General features: G+C 42.3%; 4 protein-coding genes across 5 annotated transcripts; 2 read left to right on the forward strand and 2 right to left on the reverse strand.

The window, feature by feature from the left end:
- The first annotated feature begins 665 nt into the window (after positions 1-665).
- Positions 666-3,636, forward strand: LOC112454084 (palmitoyltransferase ZDHHC23). The gene is made up of 3 exons (XM_025015289.1): positions 666-1,956; positions 2,066-2,242; positions 2,621-3,636. Exons 1-3 carry the CDS (start codon positions 1,418-1,420, stop codon positions 2,808-2,810), a joined length of 906 nt encoding a protein of 301 aa, XP_024871057.1. The 5' UTR covers positions 666-1,417; the 3' UTR covers positions 2,811-3,636.
- Positions 3,621-7,201, reverse strand: LOC112454083 (trichohyalin). The gene is made up of 5 exons (XM_025015288.1): positions 6,731-7,201; positions 6,238-6,424; positions 5,322-6,106; positions 4,560-4,758; positions 3,621-4,274 (listed from the first exon to the last, which is right to left on the reverse strand). Exons 1-5 carry the CDS (start codon positions 6,937-6,939, stop codon positions 3,642-3,644), a joined length of 2,013 nt encoding a protein of 670 aa, XP_024871056.1. The 5' UTR covers positions 6,940-7,201; the 3' UTR covers positions 3,621-3,641.
- Positions 7,202-8,204: 1,003 nt separating this feature from the next.
- LOC112454020 (PR domain zinc finger protein 10-like) lies at positions 8,205-14,488 on the forward strand. Of its 2 annotated transcripts, none has more exons than XM_025015170.1 (11): positions 8,205-8,720; positions 8,800-9,190; positions 9,289-9,630; positions 10,278-10,610; positions 10,684-10,899; positions 10,975-11,496; positions 11,574-11,838; positions 11,920-12,061; positions 12,163-12,351; positions 12,428-12,619; positions 12,700-14,488. In XM_025015170.1, the coding sequence occupies exons 1-11, from the start codon at positions 8,556-8,558 to the stop codon at positions 12,970-12,972; spliced, it is 3,030 nt and encodes a 1,009-aa protein (XP_024870938.1). In that variant the 5' UTR covers positions 8,205-8,555; the 3' UTR covers positions 12,973-14,488. The 2 variants fall into 2 exon arrangements, with proteins under 2 accessions (XP_024870938.1, XP_024870939.1); XM_025015171.1 differs by having other exon boundaries at positions 10,684-10,887.
- Positions 14,489-14,537: 49 nt separating this feature from the next.
- On the reverse strand, positions 14,538-17,816 carry LOC112454022 (potassium channel subfamily K member 13-like). The gene is made up of 5 exons (XM_025015173.1): positions 17,443-17,816; positions 16,919-17,111; positions 16,009-16,083; positions 15,409-15,811; positions 14,538-15,194 (listed from the first exon to the last, which is right to left on the reverse strand). The coding sequence occupies exons 1-5, from the start codon at positions 17,569-17,571 to the stop codon at positions 14,717-14,719; spliced, it is 1,278 nt and encodes a 425-aa protein (XP_024870941.1). The 5' UTR covers positions 17,572-17,816; the 3' UTR covers positions 14,538-14,716.
- Between the last annotated feature and the right edge of the window lie 463 nt (positions 17,817-18,279).

Genomic DNA, 18,279 nt, shown 5'->3' on the forward strand with positions numbered 1-18,279 from the left:
ACAAGTTCAGCTAAAACGAACAGGCCTGCCTCGTCCTCTACTGCAGGCTCATTCAGGCTCATTTAAAATCAGTCGTTCGCTCAAGTTTGTTGTGCCCTGTGATAAAAAGTAATGTGATAAAAGTAATACAAATTTGAGGCGTCGAGCGTCGCAGTAATATTATTTTATCTTAATTAAGTATATACTTATATATAATGTCTATTTATTTCAACAGAATTAGCGGCGGCTGCCGAGCTGGCAACGTTTATTGCCACAATTGTAATAAGAGGGATAATGCCTGAAATTATATTGTTTTTAATCATAATTTCGATTATATCTCACTTTAACCCTTTGGACCAACGGCTTAACGTCTCTGTCCGAAAGACGGAGCCCAGTTTGCTCCGCACAAGGGCCTGATTGCACGCAGTTTTCGGAAAAAAATTCCACGGCTCTAGTGGACTCGAACCTGGTTCCTCAGATTACGAGTCTGGCGCTCTACCACTATAGACCACACTTTGTGAAAAAAATCTTGTAAATAAAATAAAGCATAAAACTTTTAATATATTGTAAATATAGAAATAAAGAATTTATAAACAAAAAATACAAGAATACTGGCAATTATTTATTATTTTTTATTGATATTTTCGAAATGACACACACGAAGTAACTGAACTTAAGGGGGAATATACACCTAGAAACGAAAAAAAAGGTAATTTTCGGGAATTTTTTTCAGGGGAACTATTGGAATTGTCGGGTCGGGGTTTTTTGTAGTTAAAAATACACACTTTCAAGAATGTTTTAAATTTTTTTTATTAAAAAATGTTGCAAATTCACGGAGTACTGGAGTCGTCTACGAAGTGCCGTAAAAAAAGACGGTACCTAGCGGCGCTTCGTCAAAAATCATCTAAAACAAAAAATCAAACAGGAAATGAAAATAGATACTATATTATCTTTGGCGTGTCGTAGCCGATTTTAAAAATATTGATTTTTTACAAAATGGCGGGCGCTTGAACTCAACGTAGCGATTTCGAAAATGTGTATTTTTAACTACAAAAAACCCCGACCCGACAATTCCAATAGTTCCACTGAAAAAAATTCCTGAAAATTACCTTTTTTTTTCGTTTCTAGGTGTATATTCCCCCTTTAACGTTTGGATAAACATGACATGTGCATGTGCAATATCATGACAACATGTTGACATGTTGTTATTGGCGACGGACTTTCAAATGGCGAGTGCCACCGCCTGCGCTTCCCGCGCGACCGGCGTGGTAGGGAAACGTCTTCAAACGTCAACGGCGCGGTGACCGCGGGGAGTTGACATAACCTCGAAAACGCGCCCGTCGCTGGCCCTGGCCGTCGCGCCGACGCCTCTCGCGTATGCCAGTGTGAGGGGAGGAGCCACACCGCTCTCCCTCTCTCAGGTCGCCGACGACGAAGCATGACCGTCTGGGAGAGGCTGCGTAACCCATGCGGCTGGCGCGCGGGCGCCAAGCAGATCTCCGTCGATGCGATGCTGCCGTTGCTGGTGGTGCCGATCCTGGCGGTGATCGCCGCCCAGGCCTTCCTCTGCACGGTTCTCGTGTTTCTGGTCACGCCGGTCCTCGTCTACTACCTGCACCACAACTTCCTTAGGTTTCTACTGCGCACCAAGTTCTTCCTCATGTGGACGATCGCGAGCGTGCTGATGATGATGCTGGTGTTCGAAATGTGCGTCGTGCCGCTGCTAGAGATCCTCCCCGAGGAGAATCTCGTGTTCATGATGTGCGTGATCGGGGGCATGTGGTGCGGCTACAAGACCAAGCTCAAGGCGGACGCGACCGTGCAGGAAGGAGGCGCCGTCGGCCCCACGCAGAGCCTCGAGCTCGGCGAGGGCAGCGGCGAGCTATGCGCCACGTGCAGGAGAAGGGCGCCGCCCAAGGCCCACCACTGCCGCTTGTGCCAGACTTGTATTCTCAACCGGGAATATCACTGCAAATGGTATCTTGGATTGGCCTTTTTTTCTTGACGTTGGATTATGTAATTATCAATCTGTACGATCCGACTTCCAGCGTCTTGTGTTAATTACTTCCTCGCTTTTTTCTTTCAGGCTGGATTGCTGCATAGGTTCCAGCAATTTAAGGTCCTACTTAGGCTGTTTATTCTTTTCCGCGATCGCTTTTATATACGGTTCCAACTTGACTATGACCAGCGTCTGCCATCCGTTTATACTTATCGGGACTGTACTCCTACCGGACGACTGCAGTGACGTGTATCACCAGTTGGAGTACGTATTTACCATGTTTTCTAGTTGCGGCTTGATAAACATTAAGAATATCGAAACACACACTGTGCATATAACTCTTGAAATTATTCCACAAGAGGATGAAAAGTCAAGTATATCGTGAGCACGAGCGGGAAGGGTGTCGCTGATACCAAGTCTTGATGAAGTAAACTGGAAAGATACAGGGGATCTATAAAGTTTAATAGTCGCGAGATAGTGATAATTGTCAGGTCCGCGAGACGTAGCGTCTATAAATATTGTTGTATCTCTTATTTGCTTTCTGATATATGATAAAAGTTCGACTGATAATGTGTCGCCCAACTGTTCGTTCCGAACGGTTCCGAGCCGATCAATATTGCAATAATGTGTATATTGTTTCAGCATCGCGCTTTGCTTCGTCTCCGCTCTGTACAGCCTCCTCGTGGGTCTAATGCTCTTTTGTTATCTCATTTACCACCTATGGCTGCTCTACAATGGCACGACATCGAACGAGCGACGATTGGATACCAAAAATCAGTACGATTATGGAATGTTGAAGAATGTATCCCGATTGTTCTGCTGCAAAACTTAGGGATGATATTTGTAAACTACTAGGTCACTGAATTTACTTCACACGGTGTATGTATTACGCTGTGTACGAAGGATGCAATGAAATCAAATTCGACAAACTAGAAAACGGTAAGGCCAAAATATTTGTCATAGCGCTAAGCCGTAATAATAAGTTTCGCTCGAAATGATGAATCTGAGAATGCCAATTACTATCGGCTTAATTGCACCCTGTCTTCATCTACTCAATGTATCCTGATATCTACGATTTATAACTCATGAAAAGTATAATAGATATGTTACTTCCATGGATAATGTTACACTTATGAAATCATGTTCGACATATCACGAGGCATCAAAATTTATTACATTTATCATCCTTAATGTATCATTGCACATAACATTTGTATATTTATTGTAACTGTGATAAAAAGGCCATTGTACGAGAGTAATATAGTAAAGTATAATAATATAATAAATTACGTTCAGTACACACGAACATACACGTACACATTCTAAGGTAAATTGAAGTAAAAAGAAATTTAAATACGTATGTACAGTAATGACTTGCGTTTTAAGGTCTATCCAGACAAACTTGCATAGCGCATAAGCATAAACATAAGAAAATTGATTGGTCCATATACATATGCATAAGGAAATAGACCAATCCATCTCTTTACTGCATATGCTTTACCTATGCAAGTTTTGTCTGGATCAACCTTTATTCTGCGTAAAAGAATGATGTTACTCTATCTTGCGTGTATTTAGGAATAAGGCTACTCTTTACCTCAATCAAATACGAGGCCAACGATTGTCGCAACAGTATTAAATCTAAGTTATTTCTAAATTCGTTAAACTAGTCTTCTAATATTACACCTCTTTGCCTGGGGTCAAAGTCTGGGATTATTTCTTGCACCATTTCCCGCCACTTGTTTCTTATTCGCTTCCTCTCCATGATAGTAGGCAGTACTTCTGGATATCTTTTCCACATATCGAAATACTTGTTTTTCAACTTTTCTTCGTAATGGTCTAAAGCTAAACGTTCACGCTTCAGTTGTTCCACTTTATATTGCACAGCTTTTATTTTTAACACTTTAAAGCATTTGTTCTGTAATCTCATGTCGGAGAAGTCTCTAGCCACTTGATCTTTTCTTTTCTCCTCCTTCACCACTTCCTTCCACTTCCGCAATGCGTACCGCAATAAATTTTTGTTGTACCACGATGTAGCTAACTCGGATTTGATTTTATTCAGACGTTCCGTCTCCACCTTCCACATCATGAACACTTTTTGAAGTAAGCACCGCTTATAGTAGTCCTCGGCTTTCTTCATATCGTTATTCTTCTTTTCGACGAGCGCGATTATACAACGTCGTAACAAGTATTTGCGATAAAATGTTTCCGCCATGGCATTTAATTTTTTATATCTTTCTACTTCGCGTGCTCGTTGCTGCTCCCGTTCCTCACGCATTCTTCTTGCCTCGCGCAAGGCCTGAGGACGAAAAAAAAATCTTAGATTAAACGTGGGGTATATTTCTAAATGTAGCGTATAAGCAGCATTAGAGGGAATGCAATACTTTATTATGTTATAGAGTAAAGTACAAAGTAAGCGAGTATTGTATGCAGTAATGTAAGCTAGAGTATTACAGTGTAACATTTACTGGAAACGTCCCTCGCAAGAGATAATTTTGTTAGCAAGGTGAAAGCTGTGAGAGCTAAGTGTACTGTACACACTCAATATGATATTAATATACTTTGACCTCTCATATTATCTGACCTCTTGTTGCAATCTTTTCCGCTCTTGCTCCTCCGCCCTCCTGGCAGCCTCTTCTTTCCTCCTCTCGTCCTCCAGTTTCTTCTGACGCTCCTCTTCGCGCAGCTTTATTCTGTTTCTCCTTGCTTCCGCCCGCGCTTCCATCCTTGCCAGAAATTTAGGAGGACTCGGCACCCGTACCGGCGCCATCAAGGATTTGTCCCTGTTAATTAAAAAGGAACGTGTAATTAAGGACCCGCCGAACCGAATTAAGTTTGCGTTAAAAATCCGTGGCGATTTAATTTACTGTAACGCAAAAGGCCGGACTTTGAACAGACTCTCCTCGATCTTTAAAATAGTTTCTACTTCGCAAACTGTAGAAAGACCGGCGCGTAAAGCGAGCGATATAATAAACGGTCCACTTTAATTTGGTTCGCAAGACCAGCTTCCAGCATCTTTATGTTTTACGTCATCGTCGTACGTTATAAAAGAGCTTAGCTGCTCAGAATGCACTCGCGTGCAAATAGATACCCATGTCCGATGCAAACGACGTTATATATAAACGTAAAGAGATATTTTATGTGGAATAGAAGGTTGTGATTCGAGAAGATGCGATTATTATTCTGATTATTGTTCGAATTAAGATTTTCAATGGCGAGTTTATTCAAGAATCTTATTCGAGAATTAGAAATTTATTAACCTGAAGTTATGTTCTTTTTCAGATAAAGAATTCATGGTTGAGTTACGTCTTGAAATGACATAGGACGCTCATAATTACAAAACTACCTGTAGCCTGCTTGTCTCATTAGTTGAATCAAAGTCCTTCTGGTCTGCTGGCCGCAATGGGTCAGGGTCTCCCTGGCCGCGTTCACCGTCTCCTCGCCGGACCTCGTTATCTCTTCCTGCACCTGCTTCAGCTTCAGTTCCTCGATGATCTTGCTCTGCTCAGCCAATTTCATCCTCTGCTTGCGAATGATCTCCTTTTGGGCGTTCAGTCGACACTGTGCCGGCGACTCGACGACGTGGAAGAACGGCCTGGAAGGAGTTTTCTTCTTCGTCTCGGTGTCTCTCGAGTTTGAGGGAGGAGGACCCTTCGACTCCGCTCTTTGACTCGACTTCAACTCTTTCTGCGTCTCGCTGATGGTGTCGATAAGCATCTCAATCTTCCGCGCGTCGGGATTTTCCGCCGCGCGTTCTCGCTGCGCTTTCACCTTCTTCACATGCGTTTTCCACAGGTAAACGTACGCTTTCAGTTTTCTTCGCGACAAGATGCTCTGGATGTGGCTCTCGATTTCGCAGAGACGACGCTTATCCCGCGCGTTCTCTCGCAGAGTCTCGAAACACGATCTCAAGACACGTAATCGTTGCTCTTCCGATTCGCAGCTTGATTTATCCTTGATGGTCACTTTAATGCTACCGAAAGATGTAATTTCGATTCCGTTTGTCGAACATCGCCTGCTGTCTTTCGATTCGGCAGACGAAACTTCCGCAAGTGGCTTTCTGGCCTTCTTTTGAACGGCCGTCGGCTTTTGCTCAATCGTTCTGTTCCTTCTTTTATTAGTGAGAATCCGCTGTAAATTTTCAGACTTGTTAATAAAATTAATTTAGATATTTAAAAACTTACGATATATTTGCAGGCACATTAAAAATATAGTGATTCATCTTTACTGAATGTTTAAATATATTTGTCGCCGAGCTTCACCTTGACTCTGCTGGATGTTCTCCAAAAGTTCTCGTCGTCAGAGCTAGCTATATTCTTTCTGCTGCACAGTCCGCAAAATTTAGGACGGCTCTTTTGCAAGTCTTGCTCGAATTTGCGTAATTCCCTCTCTATGAAAGCCTGTTCTCTTTTCAACTGCAGTTCCCTCGTTTCTTCCTTCGTCAGTAATCTGTGAACGCATTAATAAAATCTATCTTTATACAATACAAAATTAGGTGATCCATTTGCGTAATTGTATTAAGCTTAACAATAAATTAACAATAAAAAAGTAACAATAAAAAAATTGATAATTAAGATAAACGATAAAGTTAAAAGTCTTATTTGCGATAACTTATAAATCGTATAGATACATACCATATTATAAATAAAGTCTGGACTTTATAAATCGTATGTAAAGATCGAGGTATATAGATACATATATTATAAATAAAATCTATATTTGTATAAGTCGTGCGTGTAAAGTTCGAAGGTATACCTTCGAGCCTCTGTCAGGACAGAAGACTTAATCGCTGGAGAACTGGCCAGGTCTTCGCGAAATATCCTGTGCCTCGCATCCATAACCAGATTCGGATCCAGAAAGGTCTTCCTTTCATCCTCCAGCATTCGGCGTTTCTCGGACGGCTGGAAGATCGTTATCTTCATCATGTCGTTCATCAGCTTCCTCGCTTCATCGAACAGCACCATCGCGTCTCGTCAGTCTGAGACCTGAAAACGAATTATCAATAATTGTCCGATTCGTGTCACGGACTGCGCCAAGCCCTTGTTTATGCGTGCTTGTTTCTCTGTTGTTAGGGAAAGCTTCAACCCCCCGATCCCACGTGAATGGGGTCCCATCCCCCATTCATGAATTGGACGGTAAAAGAAGACGAGGGGAGAAGCGATAACCGGGGAAGAGTGAAATGCAAATATTACGCGGTACACTGATAATCTGCCGCGATAAATAAATACCTCGAATTCTTGTTAATTAATTATTTTAATTAAAAATACAGTAAACGATTATAATATATGTATATGTATATAGAATTCTACTTGGAATTTTTTAATTAAAATGTTTATATCCATTAAGAGATAATAGTTTGAAAATGATAAGTCTACACGAGTAATTTCAATATGCTTTTCAATTACAATGCGTTATATATCTATTTTTTACATATTTCCTATTAATTTTATACAACAAGAAACTTTTTTTTTTTAATTTTACCTCGTGCGCATCCGCATTTATTTAAAAGATAATTTAGATAATTGATAAAACAATTTCGGATTTTCCGATTTTTATAGATAGATTTTAATTCCAGTATGTGTTTCAATTACAATGCGCTACGTATCTTTCATATATTTTCTATTAATATGGTACAAAAAGGAATATTTTTTTTATTCTTCTAATGAAAAAATTTCTCATATTTTCACAATTTTATAAGAATTGAGACTTATAAAAATAAAATAAAAAAATGTATACATTTTCTCTGATTCAGAAATAATTAAAGGATTCTCGGAATATTTCAGTATCCATGTGTATAAAAATTTCTTATAAATTGCACAAATTTTTTCACATTTAATCAGATTTCTACAAAGATGTATTGATGGGAAAAATCTAAAATATTTTATTATTTTCTGAGTTTTTCTGAAAAACGTTCCAATTCGTATAAAAAAAAAATCTGAAAAATTCTGAGCATTCTGAGAAACTGGAAATTTTTATAAAAATTTTGATTAAATAATATATATGAAAAATTCTGAGACATTTTTCCACCAGGGTGATAAAATAACTCTGGATTTTACGAATAAGTTTTCTAGATAAATTTTACGATTGTGCGAATAAAATCGTAAGATAATTATAATTGCGCGCGATACGGAGGGGCTGTCTCGCGGATGGACGTTCAAACTTTCCCGCCGTTCCGACGTTAATCAATCGCAAGGCGAGATCGGCAATCGTCGACTGTTGACGGGCCAGTGCTGCTGCTCGCAGCAGCAGGTGCATCCACCAAGCGAGAGGTGCATCGACTTCGAAGCCTATATGTCGAGGCTGACGAATTCTTCTCGTGTGAGTTCAAAATAACGGGGGCCCGTCGCGACGAACACCTGTTTCCTGCCTCTCGCGCGATGTCGCGCGCCGCCCGCGCCGTTCCCGCAACACCGAGGGTCGCGCGTCGCGGTTAGAGCGACCTGGCGGTCACCCACATCTGACACGGCCCGTCTATCCCTCGGTACTTTTGTGTGTGCTTCCGAGTGGTCGGATGTGACTGTAATACAGGCATAGGCGAGACAAAATCACGGAGTTCGCTGGTGCGATACGTCGACGTAAGATGGATCCAAGGGGCCCTCCTGAGGGGGCCCCTGCCGAGTCCTTCGAGATATCCAGCATCGACAGGGGGGCTGACATCTCGGTGAATTGGCCTACGGATCACCCCTTCGCCTCGTCCCTGTGCGAGCAACCGAAGAAGCTGAACAACAGGCTTCTGTTCCTGACTGTGAGTAACTCTCTTTGATGAACGACATGTCAGCGCGGTGTACTCATGATAACGACCGCTTCGTTCACTCTGTTGCCAGGTGGAATATGTGGAGGATCAGTCCCGATTGTTTCCCACGTATGAACAGATCTCCTTTTCCCCGAGGGCGGCCTCTCCTCTGTCCGAATTCGAGCATCGAGTCAGCCCGCTGGACCCAAATATGAGCTCTGCTGCTAGATACTCCCCCACGCCGGTCCAACTGCCTTCTTCTCCTTTCCACAACTCCGTTGTCGTGCTCCAAGGCCCGTCCTCGCCCTTAATGTCCCAGCCCGAACCAAATATACGAACGAGCATCAATTATGTGACTCAGCTGGCTCACCCGATCGACACTCAGACCGTACCTCAGACGGATACCACTACAGACTTTGTGGGCAATGGGAACGAGGATGGGCTAGTGTCCAGCGTCAGCAACGAATTGATTTTAATGCAGGGTAAGAAATGATTTTGCTTATCACGAGATAAGGTATAGAGGATAGTCGTGTTAGATGGTTTTTTAAATTGTTTTTTGACCATTATATGACATTTGCAGAAACTGCACCTGAATTGGAATCTTCAACGACTCCCTTAATGCTAACAGGAATACCGGGCACAGATTTCGCTCTGACTAGGGACTTCTTGGTGATGCAGGATGATCAAATAAACGTTATCAACACGTTTAAAAATCAGAGTATAGAGATGGAGGACAACCCTATTACTTTACCATCTATTGCCGAAGACGCGAATAAAGAAAACAACAATCTTGCTTTGTCAGAGTGTGATAAAGAAATTCGACAAATTGCCAAAGAACCACCGTCCACCGAGAAGAAGAAAGTAGTTGAGAAAAAAGATGTAAGGAGATCCAAACGGCATATAACAGATAAAAAAGATTTCTGTAAGTATAATATTTATTTTAAACATTTAATATGTACAAGGTGTATCTGAATGGTCCGTACAAACTTTGGGAATGAGTTCCAGGGACTTGAACAAGCAGAAAATGTCCCATGAACATGGGGTCGGAAACGCTTGCTTTGGAATTACAACGGTTCGAGGTTTTCCTGCAATGGTTGGAGAAATTATCACGTCAAATCGCATGGGAGTTACAAACTGTGTTTATTTATTTCCTCAGTTTTGCCACGAACATAACAGGACAGTACACTTGCTACAGCAAATGCTCGAAATGGCCTTGGCGTTCGATTCCAAGAAAGCCTGTGCACGTGTTTATTTATTTCCTCGCCTAACTTTTTTTTCTGAATTCCTCGCCAGTCAGTGCGACGTGCGCAGGCTTCCTTGGAGTCGAGGTAAATAAACAGTTTGTAACTCCTATGCGATTTGACGTGATAATTTCTCCAGTCATTGCAGGAAAACTTTCAATCGTTGTAACTTTAAGTTTCCGACCCCATGTTCATGGGACATTTTCTGCTTGTTTAGGTCTCTGGAACTTATTCCCAAAGTTTGTACAGACCATTTAGATATACCCCGTATCTTATTACTTTATATTCCGTTATGGTACTTGATATATTGGATTGGGCATTTTTACAGGGGGCGACGACGAATACGACGGTAATTGTGCCAAAGACGACAGCTCTAATTTGACCGACGTATGCGCAATCGCGGATCAACCTGTGCCATCGCGTGCTGTAGCAACACTGCCAGGATCATATCTTTTGTTAAACAAGCTATCTACTTCGCATGCTGCAGCGAATAGCGTGACCTATGGGGTTTTTGCGAAACGTAATATTCGAAGGCGCACGCAATTCGGACCCATAGAAGGTCTATTGTGCCCTTACGACGGGTCACCTTTCGAGAACGCTTTGCCACTGCTCTATGAAACTGAGACCGGGGAATTCCTGAAAGTGGACGTTTCCAATGAAAGTAAGTAATCATCTATCTATAGCGCTTGTTTCTGGTTTAAGGCATTGAACTTAAATCTCCGTTACATTTTCAGACACTTCGAACTGGATGCGTTTTGTACGGCCCGCGCTGACGTATAAGGAGCAAAACTTGATCATTTGTCAGCAGAAAGATGGAATAGTGTTTTTGACTAATAGAAACATTTCGCCAAAGGAAGAATTAAAGGCAGGTCCTAGTCCAGACTACGCAAGTCGCAGAAATTTGCCGATATTTAAACCAGATGCAAAAGATGAAAAAGGTATAAAGAATTGTAAGTGTAGATATAACATATTATATAGTATAGAAACATTGACCAATGTAAATTAATTCCTTCTTTTCTCTTTAGCGGAAGTGGCGAACCAAATATCTACATGGCCGCGTTTAGATGGCAACTCTTATAATCGACGCATAAAAATGTTTCGCGACAGAAACGTGAAAGAAAAGGAGAATTCGCGACAGAACAAATGCGACAAGGAATGGAAATGTTCCGTGTGCAGCTTGATTTTCAGAAAGCCATCCCTGCTTAACTTGCACGCAGCCGTTCATTCTTCTATCGATATCAAAATTGAAAATCAAAGTCAACTCCAGTCCGCATGCCCGCAGTGTGGATTGGAGTTCCAGAAGCAAAGCGAATTGGTGAATCATGTGTCTCAGCACGGGCGAACGGCGTTACCTAAAGCAAAGAGATTAAATCCTTTAGGTTCATACAAGTGTTCAATGTGTTACAAACGTTTCGCTACAAAGATACGATTACAACAGCACTGCTTGGCGCATGGTGCTGAAGACCAAAAACCACTGCCATGCAGTATCTGCTTGAAACGATTTATGAACAACTCCGCGTTGTCCGGTCATCTGAAAACGCATAAAGGTAAATCTATAACAAATCGGTCAATCGGAGTTAAACAGTACCGTATTACTCTGTGCTATAACAATTCCGATTTGCAGAAAATAAACAGGTTTTCGAGTGCCCAATGTGCAGGCAGCTATTTCGCCAAAGTACGATGCTGAAGGATCACGTTGAGACACATAGAAATCAAGACGGTATATTCAATTGCCCTCACTGCCAGCGAACATTTATCAAATATTCGGTCATTCGTAAACACATTCGGGCACATCACTGCGAGAGGAAGCACAAGTGTCAGCATTGTGCAAAACGTTTCCCGACGGTCGACAAGTTGCGAATGCATTTGCTGAAACACTCTGATCACAGGTACAAGTTTTAATTTTAATTTATCGTGACGATTACGTTAATAAGATATATGTAAATTTTAATTAACTTTTATTTGCGCAGAGAATTTCATTGCGCGAACTGTGGTAAACGGTTCAAGAGAAAGGACAAATTGAAGGAACACATGACTAAAATACACCATTCCCAAACGGTTAATGGAGAACAAATAACACAGAACAATCAAGCGAAAAAATTTGTGCCAAAGGTATGTCAAAATAAAAAGGAGATTAATTATATTAATCAATTATTTTATTAATAGATGGACGTTATTGATTATATTGATTAATGAATTTATTTTATTAATAGGTGAACCCGAACGATTACAATCGCTTTATTTACAAATGTCATCAATGCCTGGTGGGTTTCAAACGAAGAGGAATGCTGGTGAATCACCTAGCGAAGCGGCATCCCGATGTCGCCCCCGAATCTGTGCCGGAATTGAACTTACCTATCCTGCGACAAACCAGAGACTACTATTGCCAATATTGCGACAAGGTATCATAAGATAAATTTCCATTTCAAGGTAGAAATAAAATTATCGTATTTTTTCACACATCACATATTTTTTAAGGTCTATAAGAGTAGCAGTAAACGTAAAGCGCATATTATGAAGAACCATCCTGGCGCGGCCTTGCCGCCTAGCAATCGGCAAAAGGAGTCGGAATTTTCAGGACTGCCGAATCCAAGCTTCAGTCAGACAGTGGGCAGCATCACGACTAGTCCTCAAGGTTGTCAGTGGTGCCATAAACAGTACGCCAGCAAGGTAAATTTTATATAAGGCTGGATTACATTAATCACACCGATTGACAATCGACGAAAGTTAATGAATATATTTTATTCAAGGCCAAACTCTTGCAACATCAACGCAAGAAGCACGCACACCTGATGGAGCCGGCGGATCAAATACCGCGATCGCGGAACCGGCCGCCGCAAAATCAAAATCAACCACCCGCGCTGAACGATAACAACTTTGTGATATCCGATTATATACAAGGATGCGACGGGGATTTCCTGAAGCAGAAAATAATCAAAATAACTAACGACGTTGATCTGATAGGCAACGGAGGTTTGGAGACGATCGGTCAGCAGTTTGTGCGTATGCGCGACATACGTTGAGGAAAAGCGCGACATCCTCGACACGGAGGATGAGCGTCGCCAATTTATCGAGATATGAATCTCGCGACCTTTGTACGCAGTCGAGATAGGCTGTGTTTTTTTGCTGCCGTTACCAAATCGTGGCGACGTCGCCTGGACGGAGCGGCGAAGCGTGTCGCCCGAGAATATTTGGGAATATTACGCGGCTTTGTGTCAGCGTCAGTGCGAAACACTGGGCGCTGTTTTGTTGGTTGTACACGTTGGTCGATCGACAATGACGACGGTTACCGATGATAATTAGTGGCTTTGGCGGATTTGTTGGAAACGGAGCACGCAGTTTTAAGAATACTTTGACCGAGCCTCGAAACGAAAAAAAGAGAGAGACGCCTAAAAACGTTGACTGAAAACCAACGAGGCTCGAATCTACTCTGCGACGGAGAACATTGTAGTCTCGTACAATTGTTGAGATCTTTTCTTGAAGTATTAAGAATACCGTAAAGAGGAAAAGGAAAAAAAAAGGTAGAACAAGTCCTGGTACTATCGGCACGCCATTTGCGCTAGGCCTGGTAGTTTTACTTTTAAAATCCGATGTCATTCGAGTGTGAAGTAGATGGACGAAATTTAAGCGACGAAGTTTAAAGCGATGTTAAAAAAAAAAATACCGGCTTAAATCTGGTGGCGGACGGGTCCGCTGCGTCTTAGATCAGCGTGACTTCTTCCGTACAACGGTGATTGGACGAGTAATGTTAAAGATTCATTATTCGCAACGTATTTGGCTTCACTTAACGGCGAGCGATTGTCTGTAGATTACGTGAAAGCTTGCAATCTCTGCAAAGCATCGTCCATTTCACTTTTGCTCTTTCTCTATTTCTCTCTCTCTCTCGTAATTCCAAGATCTCGTAAACGCTTGCGTCCACGTTCTCATTTTAGAGTAATATACAAGTAACATGCGTTCTTAGATCTTCAACGGAACATACTGTTTTCACGTAATCGTTTCGTAATCGCTGGTCTCATCCAGGTATGAGTCTAGTCGTCACAGCCGAGAGCTCGTTTGAATCGTCAGCTCGAGATGTCCGATTTAAACCGACCGTACGGTACCGTAGTTACGTAGCCAAGGGAACTTTCGCCCTCGCAATTTTACGAACAGCAGGAGCAACAAGTACGTGTATTTTAAGCTGTGTATTCCTGGCCGCGCGTTCACTCACACGTAAGCACACGTATACCAAGAGTTTCCGCAAAGATTGTCCAAAGATTGTGTATTCCGCAGCGGTGTCTGAATTCGGATAATTGTGTCCTCTCGTAAAACCCTATCCGGTTGGTGTGTAAGTAAAAAAAAAAACCCGCACGAACGATTTTCACACTCAGAGAAATTCACCGACGAAACGACGACGTTGAATTTATTTTACACGCGGTATTATACACGAGATACATTGTCGCAATTACGAAGACAGGAGATTGCATGTTTGTCGATGTCCGTTGAGTACATGGAGGACTGTACTGTAAACATGACTTAAATAAAGTTATTCGATGAGCGATACGACGAGCATGATATCATTTATTACATAGACATATAAAGGAACAAACGTTTAGACGAATATTTATATCTAATTTCTATATTATTAATTTTTAGGCATTAGCACAGAAAAGATAGTCAATGACAGCAAATTTGCTTTAAAAATTAGCAGATGTCAAGGCGATACAGAGGGGTGTGCTATCATTCTTTTATATATATATTTTTTGTAGCCTCTATTTTGTCATAACTCTTCTATCTGTTTATCGTGCTTTTACTTTCGAACTTTTCGCTGGCGATCGCGAGCGGGCCCACCGCTCCGGGCTTCAACACCTGGTGATTCGGCGTGACGGCGAGCGATCCTCCACCCCTTTGCTTCTGCGCGGCGTCGTACAACTGCTTCTGCATCACAGCGAGGGAGACTTTATTTGCGGACAGGAAATCCTTCATGGAGATCATCTCGCCCGACATCCTGCGAGGCGTATCCGAGTTGTCCTCCGCCCTGATCGAGTCCCTGCCGACGAGCCTCGTTGGCCTCCTCTTCGAGTAGTATACAGTCGACACGGAGGACTGCCTCCTCGGTAAATACGGCGCCGCCACGTCCTGATTACCGTATTGCAACTTGTGTATAACATAATTCAGGCCTTGCTTTATCACGATCGACGTGACGTTCAGCAGGGAGTATATGCAGCAACATCCCACCACGAGGAAGACGAAGTTCGTGAATCTATACCTGCATGATCAATAATAAAAACTATATTTATTTGTATTTTCAAAGTTTTAACGTAAAAAGACATTGGTATTTTCGCGTTAAAGAAAAGTCGATGTCATATTCGGAAAGAGTCTGGTCATTTAAAATTTAATTTGTGGAATTTCAACTATGCGCCTCAGATAAATTATATGAGCTTGATCTCGTTGGGACGACAAGGCAATCTTCGCAATCTTACCAATGTACGTAAGGGTAGCTCGGCTTTTGCGTGCTAACAAAATCGCCAAAGCCGATAGTGGTGAAGCTAACGAAGGCAAAGTACAGCGCGTCGAAGTAATCCCAGCCCTCCAGCGGCGCGTAAAGTGCAGCGGCACAACAGGCGACGATGCAGGAGGTGACGGATAGGTAGAGCATGACCCAGTACACGCTCGGTTTCCATTGGTCCAGGTCCACATGATCGTCGTCGTCAAGGATGTCCGGCAGAAACGATCTCTGGGTACTCGACGACTTGGAGATCCGTCGAGATGTCAACGTAGTCCTGCGGAGACGTCTTCTCAGTCGGCGTACGTGCCAGCTGCGCAAGATCCACGCCAGGAGAGTAATGATTCTCTCCAGAAAGAGATTGAAGAACAAGATGCCACCTAAATCATCACTTAACGTTAGGATCAAATAGTTTTCGCTAAATGGTATTTAAGTTTTTTATTTCATCAGATTCGTGAAGTCTTGTTTTCTACTTTTAAGATCCAATTATTTTTAATAATTGTTACTTATTGCGATTTTTTAAACATGACGTAAGATACTTTGTTGTTTTTAAATGTAGATTTTTTTTTGTTATTACCGGAACAACCGAAGAAACCATAAAGAACGACAGCCGCTTTCCCCGCCGTTGTCTGGGGCGCGGTGCTTCCGTACCCTGCAAAATAACTTCAGTATCACGCTTTCTTTCATTTCAGAGGCATATTACACGGCGACGTATGCATATATATAAAGATCGGCGACCAAAGGACAGTCAGCCGTGTGGATAAGTGCGAGACTAGGTCGCGGGATATTAGCATTCCGGAATTCACCGGGACATTCTCGTGCCGGCCGACGACCCTTACCCTCTTACTTAACGTCCATTACGACCAAGTTTTGCGGAGGAATGCGATCGTCTCGGCAAAACTTTTGTCTATCGCGTATAAATACTTGTATGCCGCGGAGTCATTTTTATTCGCACGAGAAATAAGGAAGAGAGAAAGAGAGCAAGAAGAAACCAAGTTATTCAAAGTACGATATCGCTTTTATGATTTGTACTATATAAATGAGATAATTTGTTCTGCAGATAATAGAAGCTGTATATAACAATAAATTAAGGAAAAACGCTATTTTCAGGACTGGATCTTGGTAGTCTAATAATATTCATGTGAATTTTATGTATATTTCTTCGCCAGTCCTGATCGTAAAATGACGTTTTTTCCCTAATTGATTGTATATCATATAAATCCTGTTTCATTTATTTATTGTTAATAGTAATAATTATAACGAAAAAACTTTGTTTTCACAGATATTAAGAGTCGAGTGCGGAATTGGCAGGATCGTCCCCCTGGAAGTTGATTTTTTTTTTCATAACGTCGCAAGAATAAGAAACCGAAAGAGCGCGAGGAGGCGCGCGTAAAGCACGCGACATAAATCCCACTGACCCCGTTATTCGTCACCACGACGTGGACACGGATGACTAGTAACCGGTATTGTTGCGCTACGTAGCTTACCGATCGTAGAAACTATGGTGCCGACGAAGTGAAAGCTACCGGGAAAGTCCCAGCGGCGTCTCTTGTTAATGATGCCGGTAGCGGAAGCGTTGCCGTAGGCGTACAGCAGCTCGTGCAACCTCTGCAAGGCCAGGGGGCTACCTCGCAGGTGATGTTTCCGAAACGCGTGATAGACCCGCCAGAATTCCGTGGCCTGTACGTGCACCCCCCCCCCCCAAAATATCAATTATTAGATGTAACAAATCATTTATTTTAAATACGCTTTAATCCTGACTTGCAGATCTCGCGATGATACATCGATCACGTTACAAAAATACATGTACAATTCATTGATTTGATTGGCATGAATTAATGATTAGTTGAACGAGGCCCTCGTTGCCCAATTCTCATCTATTTATAGTACTTCGCACGAAAATCACTGTAACGTCTGTTAATTTTGAATAAGGGTCATATTTTTCTTGTGAGAATTGTAACAGAAAAGAGTAATTTTTTATTTATACGTTCCGCGGACACACTTTTTGTACCTGTCGTATCTCGAGATCGCTCTCTAGCCTTTGGAAGAGAGCCGCGCCTGCGAGCATGTACGCTGCCAGGACAACGGCAAGGAGGATAATCCTGGCGTTGTCCTCCGCGAGGCCTCCGCACAAGCACATCACCGGCGACTCTCATCTTTCCGACAGCCGGCTGCTGCACGCGATCCCCACCGCGCTTTTCGTCCGGAGCGGCGCAAGCTCAGCGGCCGGAGAAGAATTCGCGAAGATATACAAGGACGTGGGAGAGGATCAATTTGAAGAACACCTCCCTCTTTAACACACACAGACAGATAAGACTTGTGATAAGACTGATCAGAAGATATTGCTAGCCAATTCAATTTTTCCCCTCCCGAAAGTAAACATTAATTTTGTCATGTTATTTGCCCTCTTTGGTGGAAATTACTCAAGATTTTAATTTTCGAATGCTTTTAAGTTTACGCGAGAGGTATCCTATAAGCAACGAGGAGATAAAATTGATCGGCGCTGGATTGGAAAATATCCTAATTGCCTCGCATTGACGCGACGATGCCGGACGACGACGTACAGGCAGAGCCGAGATGTATATGTAGGGCAATCCAACGCCCGCACTATTGAGAGCAAATCTTTTGATGAGATAAAAATAGAAATACAAACAACTTGCTTGCGTATTCAACGCGTGAATTCTGCCGAGGGGATGTCTTTTCGTGAAAAAGCGGCTCTGAGTAAACGCGGCGGATAATTAACCGGCGAATGCGAAAAAGGTGGATGCTAAATTGCGACCTTACGCGCTATAGATATCTTCAATCGTGCCAATTAAAAAGTGAATCGGATATTTCGGGAACCCTGTAA

Source organism: Temnothorax curvispinosus, unplaced genomic scaffold (assembly GCF_003070985.1).
Source record: "Temnothorax curvispinosus isolate PA1 unplaced genomic scaffold, ASM307098v1 QBEX01004775.1, whole genome shotgun sequence".
Classification (NCBI taxonomy): domain Eukaryota; kingdom Metazoa; phylum Arthropoda; class Insecta; order Hymenoptera; family Formicidae; genus Temnothorax; species Temnothorax curvispinosus.

What these genes read in the sequence shown, in the direction of transcription:
- LOC112454084 (XM_025015289.1), top strand. Translation starts at nt 1,418, where the DNA reads ATGACCGTCTGGGAGAGGCTGCGTAACCCATGCGGCTGGCGCGCGGGC. An exon ending in CGGGAATATCACTGCAAATG is followed by an intron (nt 1,957 to 2,065) that starts GTATCTTGGATT and finishes TTTTTCTTTCAG; the next exon opens with GCTGGATTGCTGCATAGGTT. An exon ending in GACGTGTATCACCAGTTGGA is followed by an intron (nt 2,243 to 2,620) that starts GTACGTATTTAC and finishes ATATTGTTTCAG; the next exon opens with CATCGCGCTTTGCTTCGTCT.
- LOC112454083 (XM_025015288.1), bottom strand. Translation starts at nt 6,939, where the DNA reads ATGGTGCTGTTCGATGAAGCGAGGAAGCTGATGAACGACATGATGAAG. An exon ending in GTCCTGACAGAGGCTCGAAG is followed by an intron (nt 6,425 to 6,730) that starts GTATACCTTCGA and finishes ATGCGTTCACAG; the next exon opens with ATTACTGACGAAGGAAGAAA. An exon ending in GGAAAAGATTGCAACAAGAG is followed by an intron (nt 4,275 to 4,559) that starts GTCAGATAATAT and finishes TTTCGTCCTCAG; the next exon opens with GCCTTGCGCGAGGCAAGAAG.
- LOC112454020 (XM_025015170.1), top strand. Translation starts at nt 8,556, where the DNA reads ATGGATCCAAGGGGCCCTCCTGAGGGGGCCCCTGCCGAGTCCTTCGAG. An exon ending in AGTGGACGTTTCCAATGAAA is followed by an intron (nt 10,611 to 10,683) that starts GTAAGTAATCAT and finishes TTACATTTTCAG; the next exon opens with ACACTTCGAACTGGATGCGT. An exon ending in CGAAAAAATTTGTGCCAAAG is followed by an intron (nt 12,062 to 12,162) that starts GTATGTCAAAAT and finishes TTTTATTAATAG; the next exon opens with GTGAACCCGAACGATTACAA.
- LOC112454022 (XM_025015173.1), bottom strand. Translation starts at nt 17,571, where the DNA reads ATGTGCTTGTGCGGAGGCCTCGCGGAGGACAACGCCAGGATTATCCTC. An exon ending in GCGATCTCGAGATACGACAG is followed by an intron (nt 17,112 to 17,442) that starts GTACAAAAAGTG and finishes GTGCACGTACAG; the next exon opens with GCCACGGAATTCTGGCGGGT. An exon ending in TGGTTTCTTCGGTTGTTCCG is followed by an intron (nt 15,812 to 16,008) that starts GTAATAACAAAA and finishes GTGATGATTTAG; the next exon opens with GTGGCATCTTGTTCTTCAAT.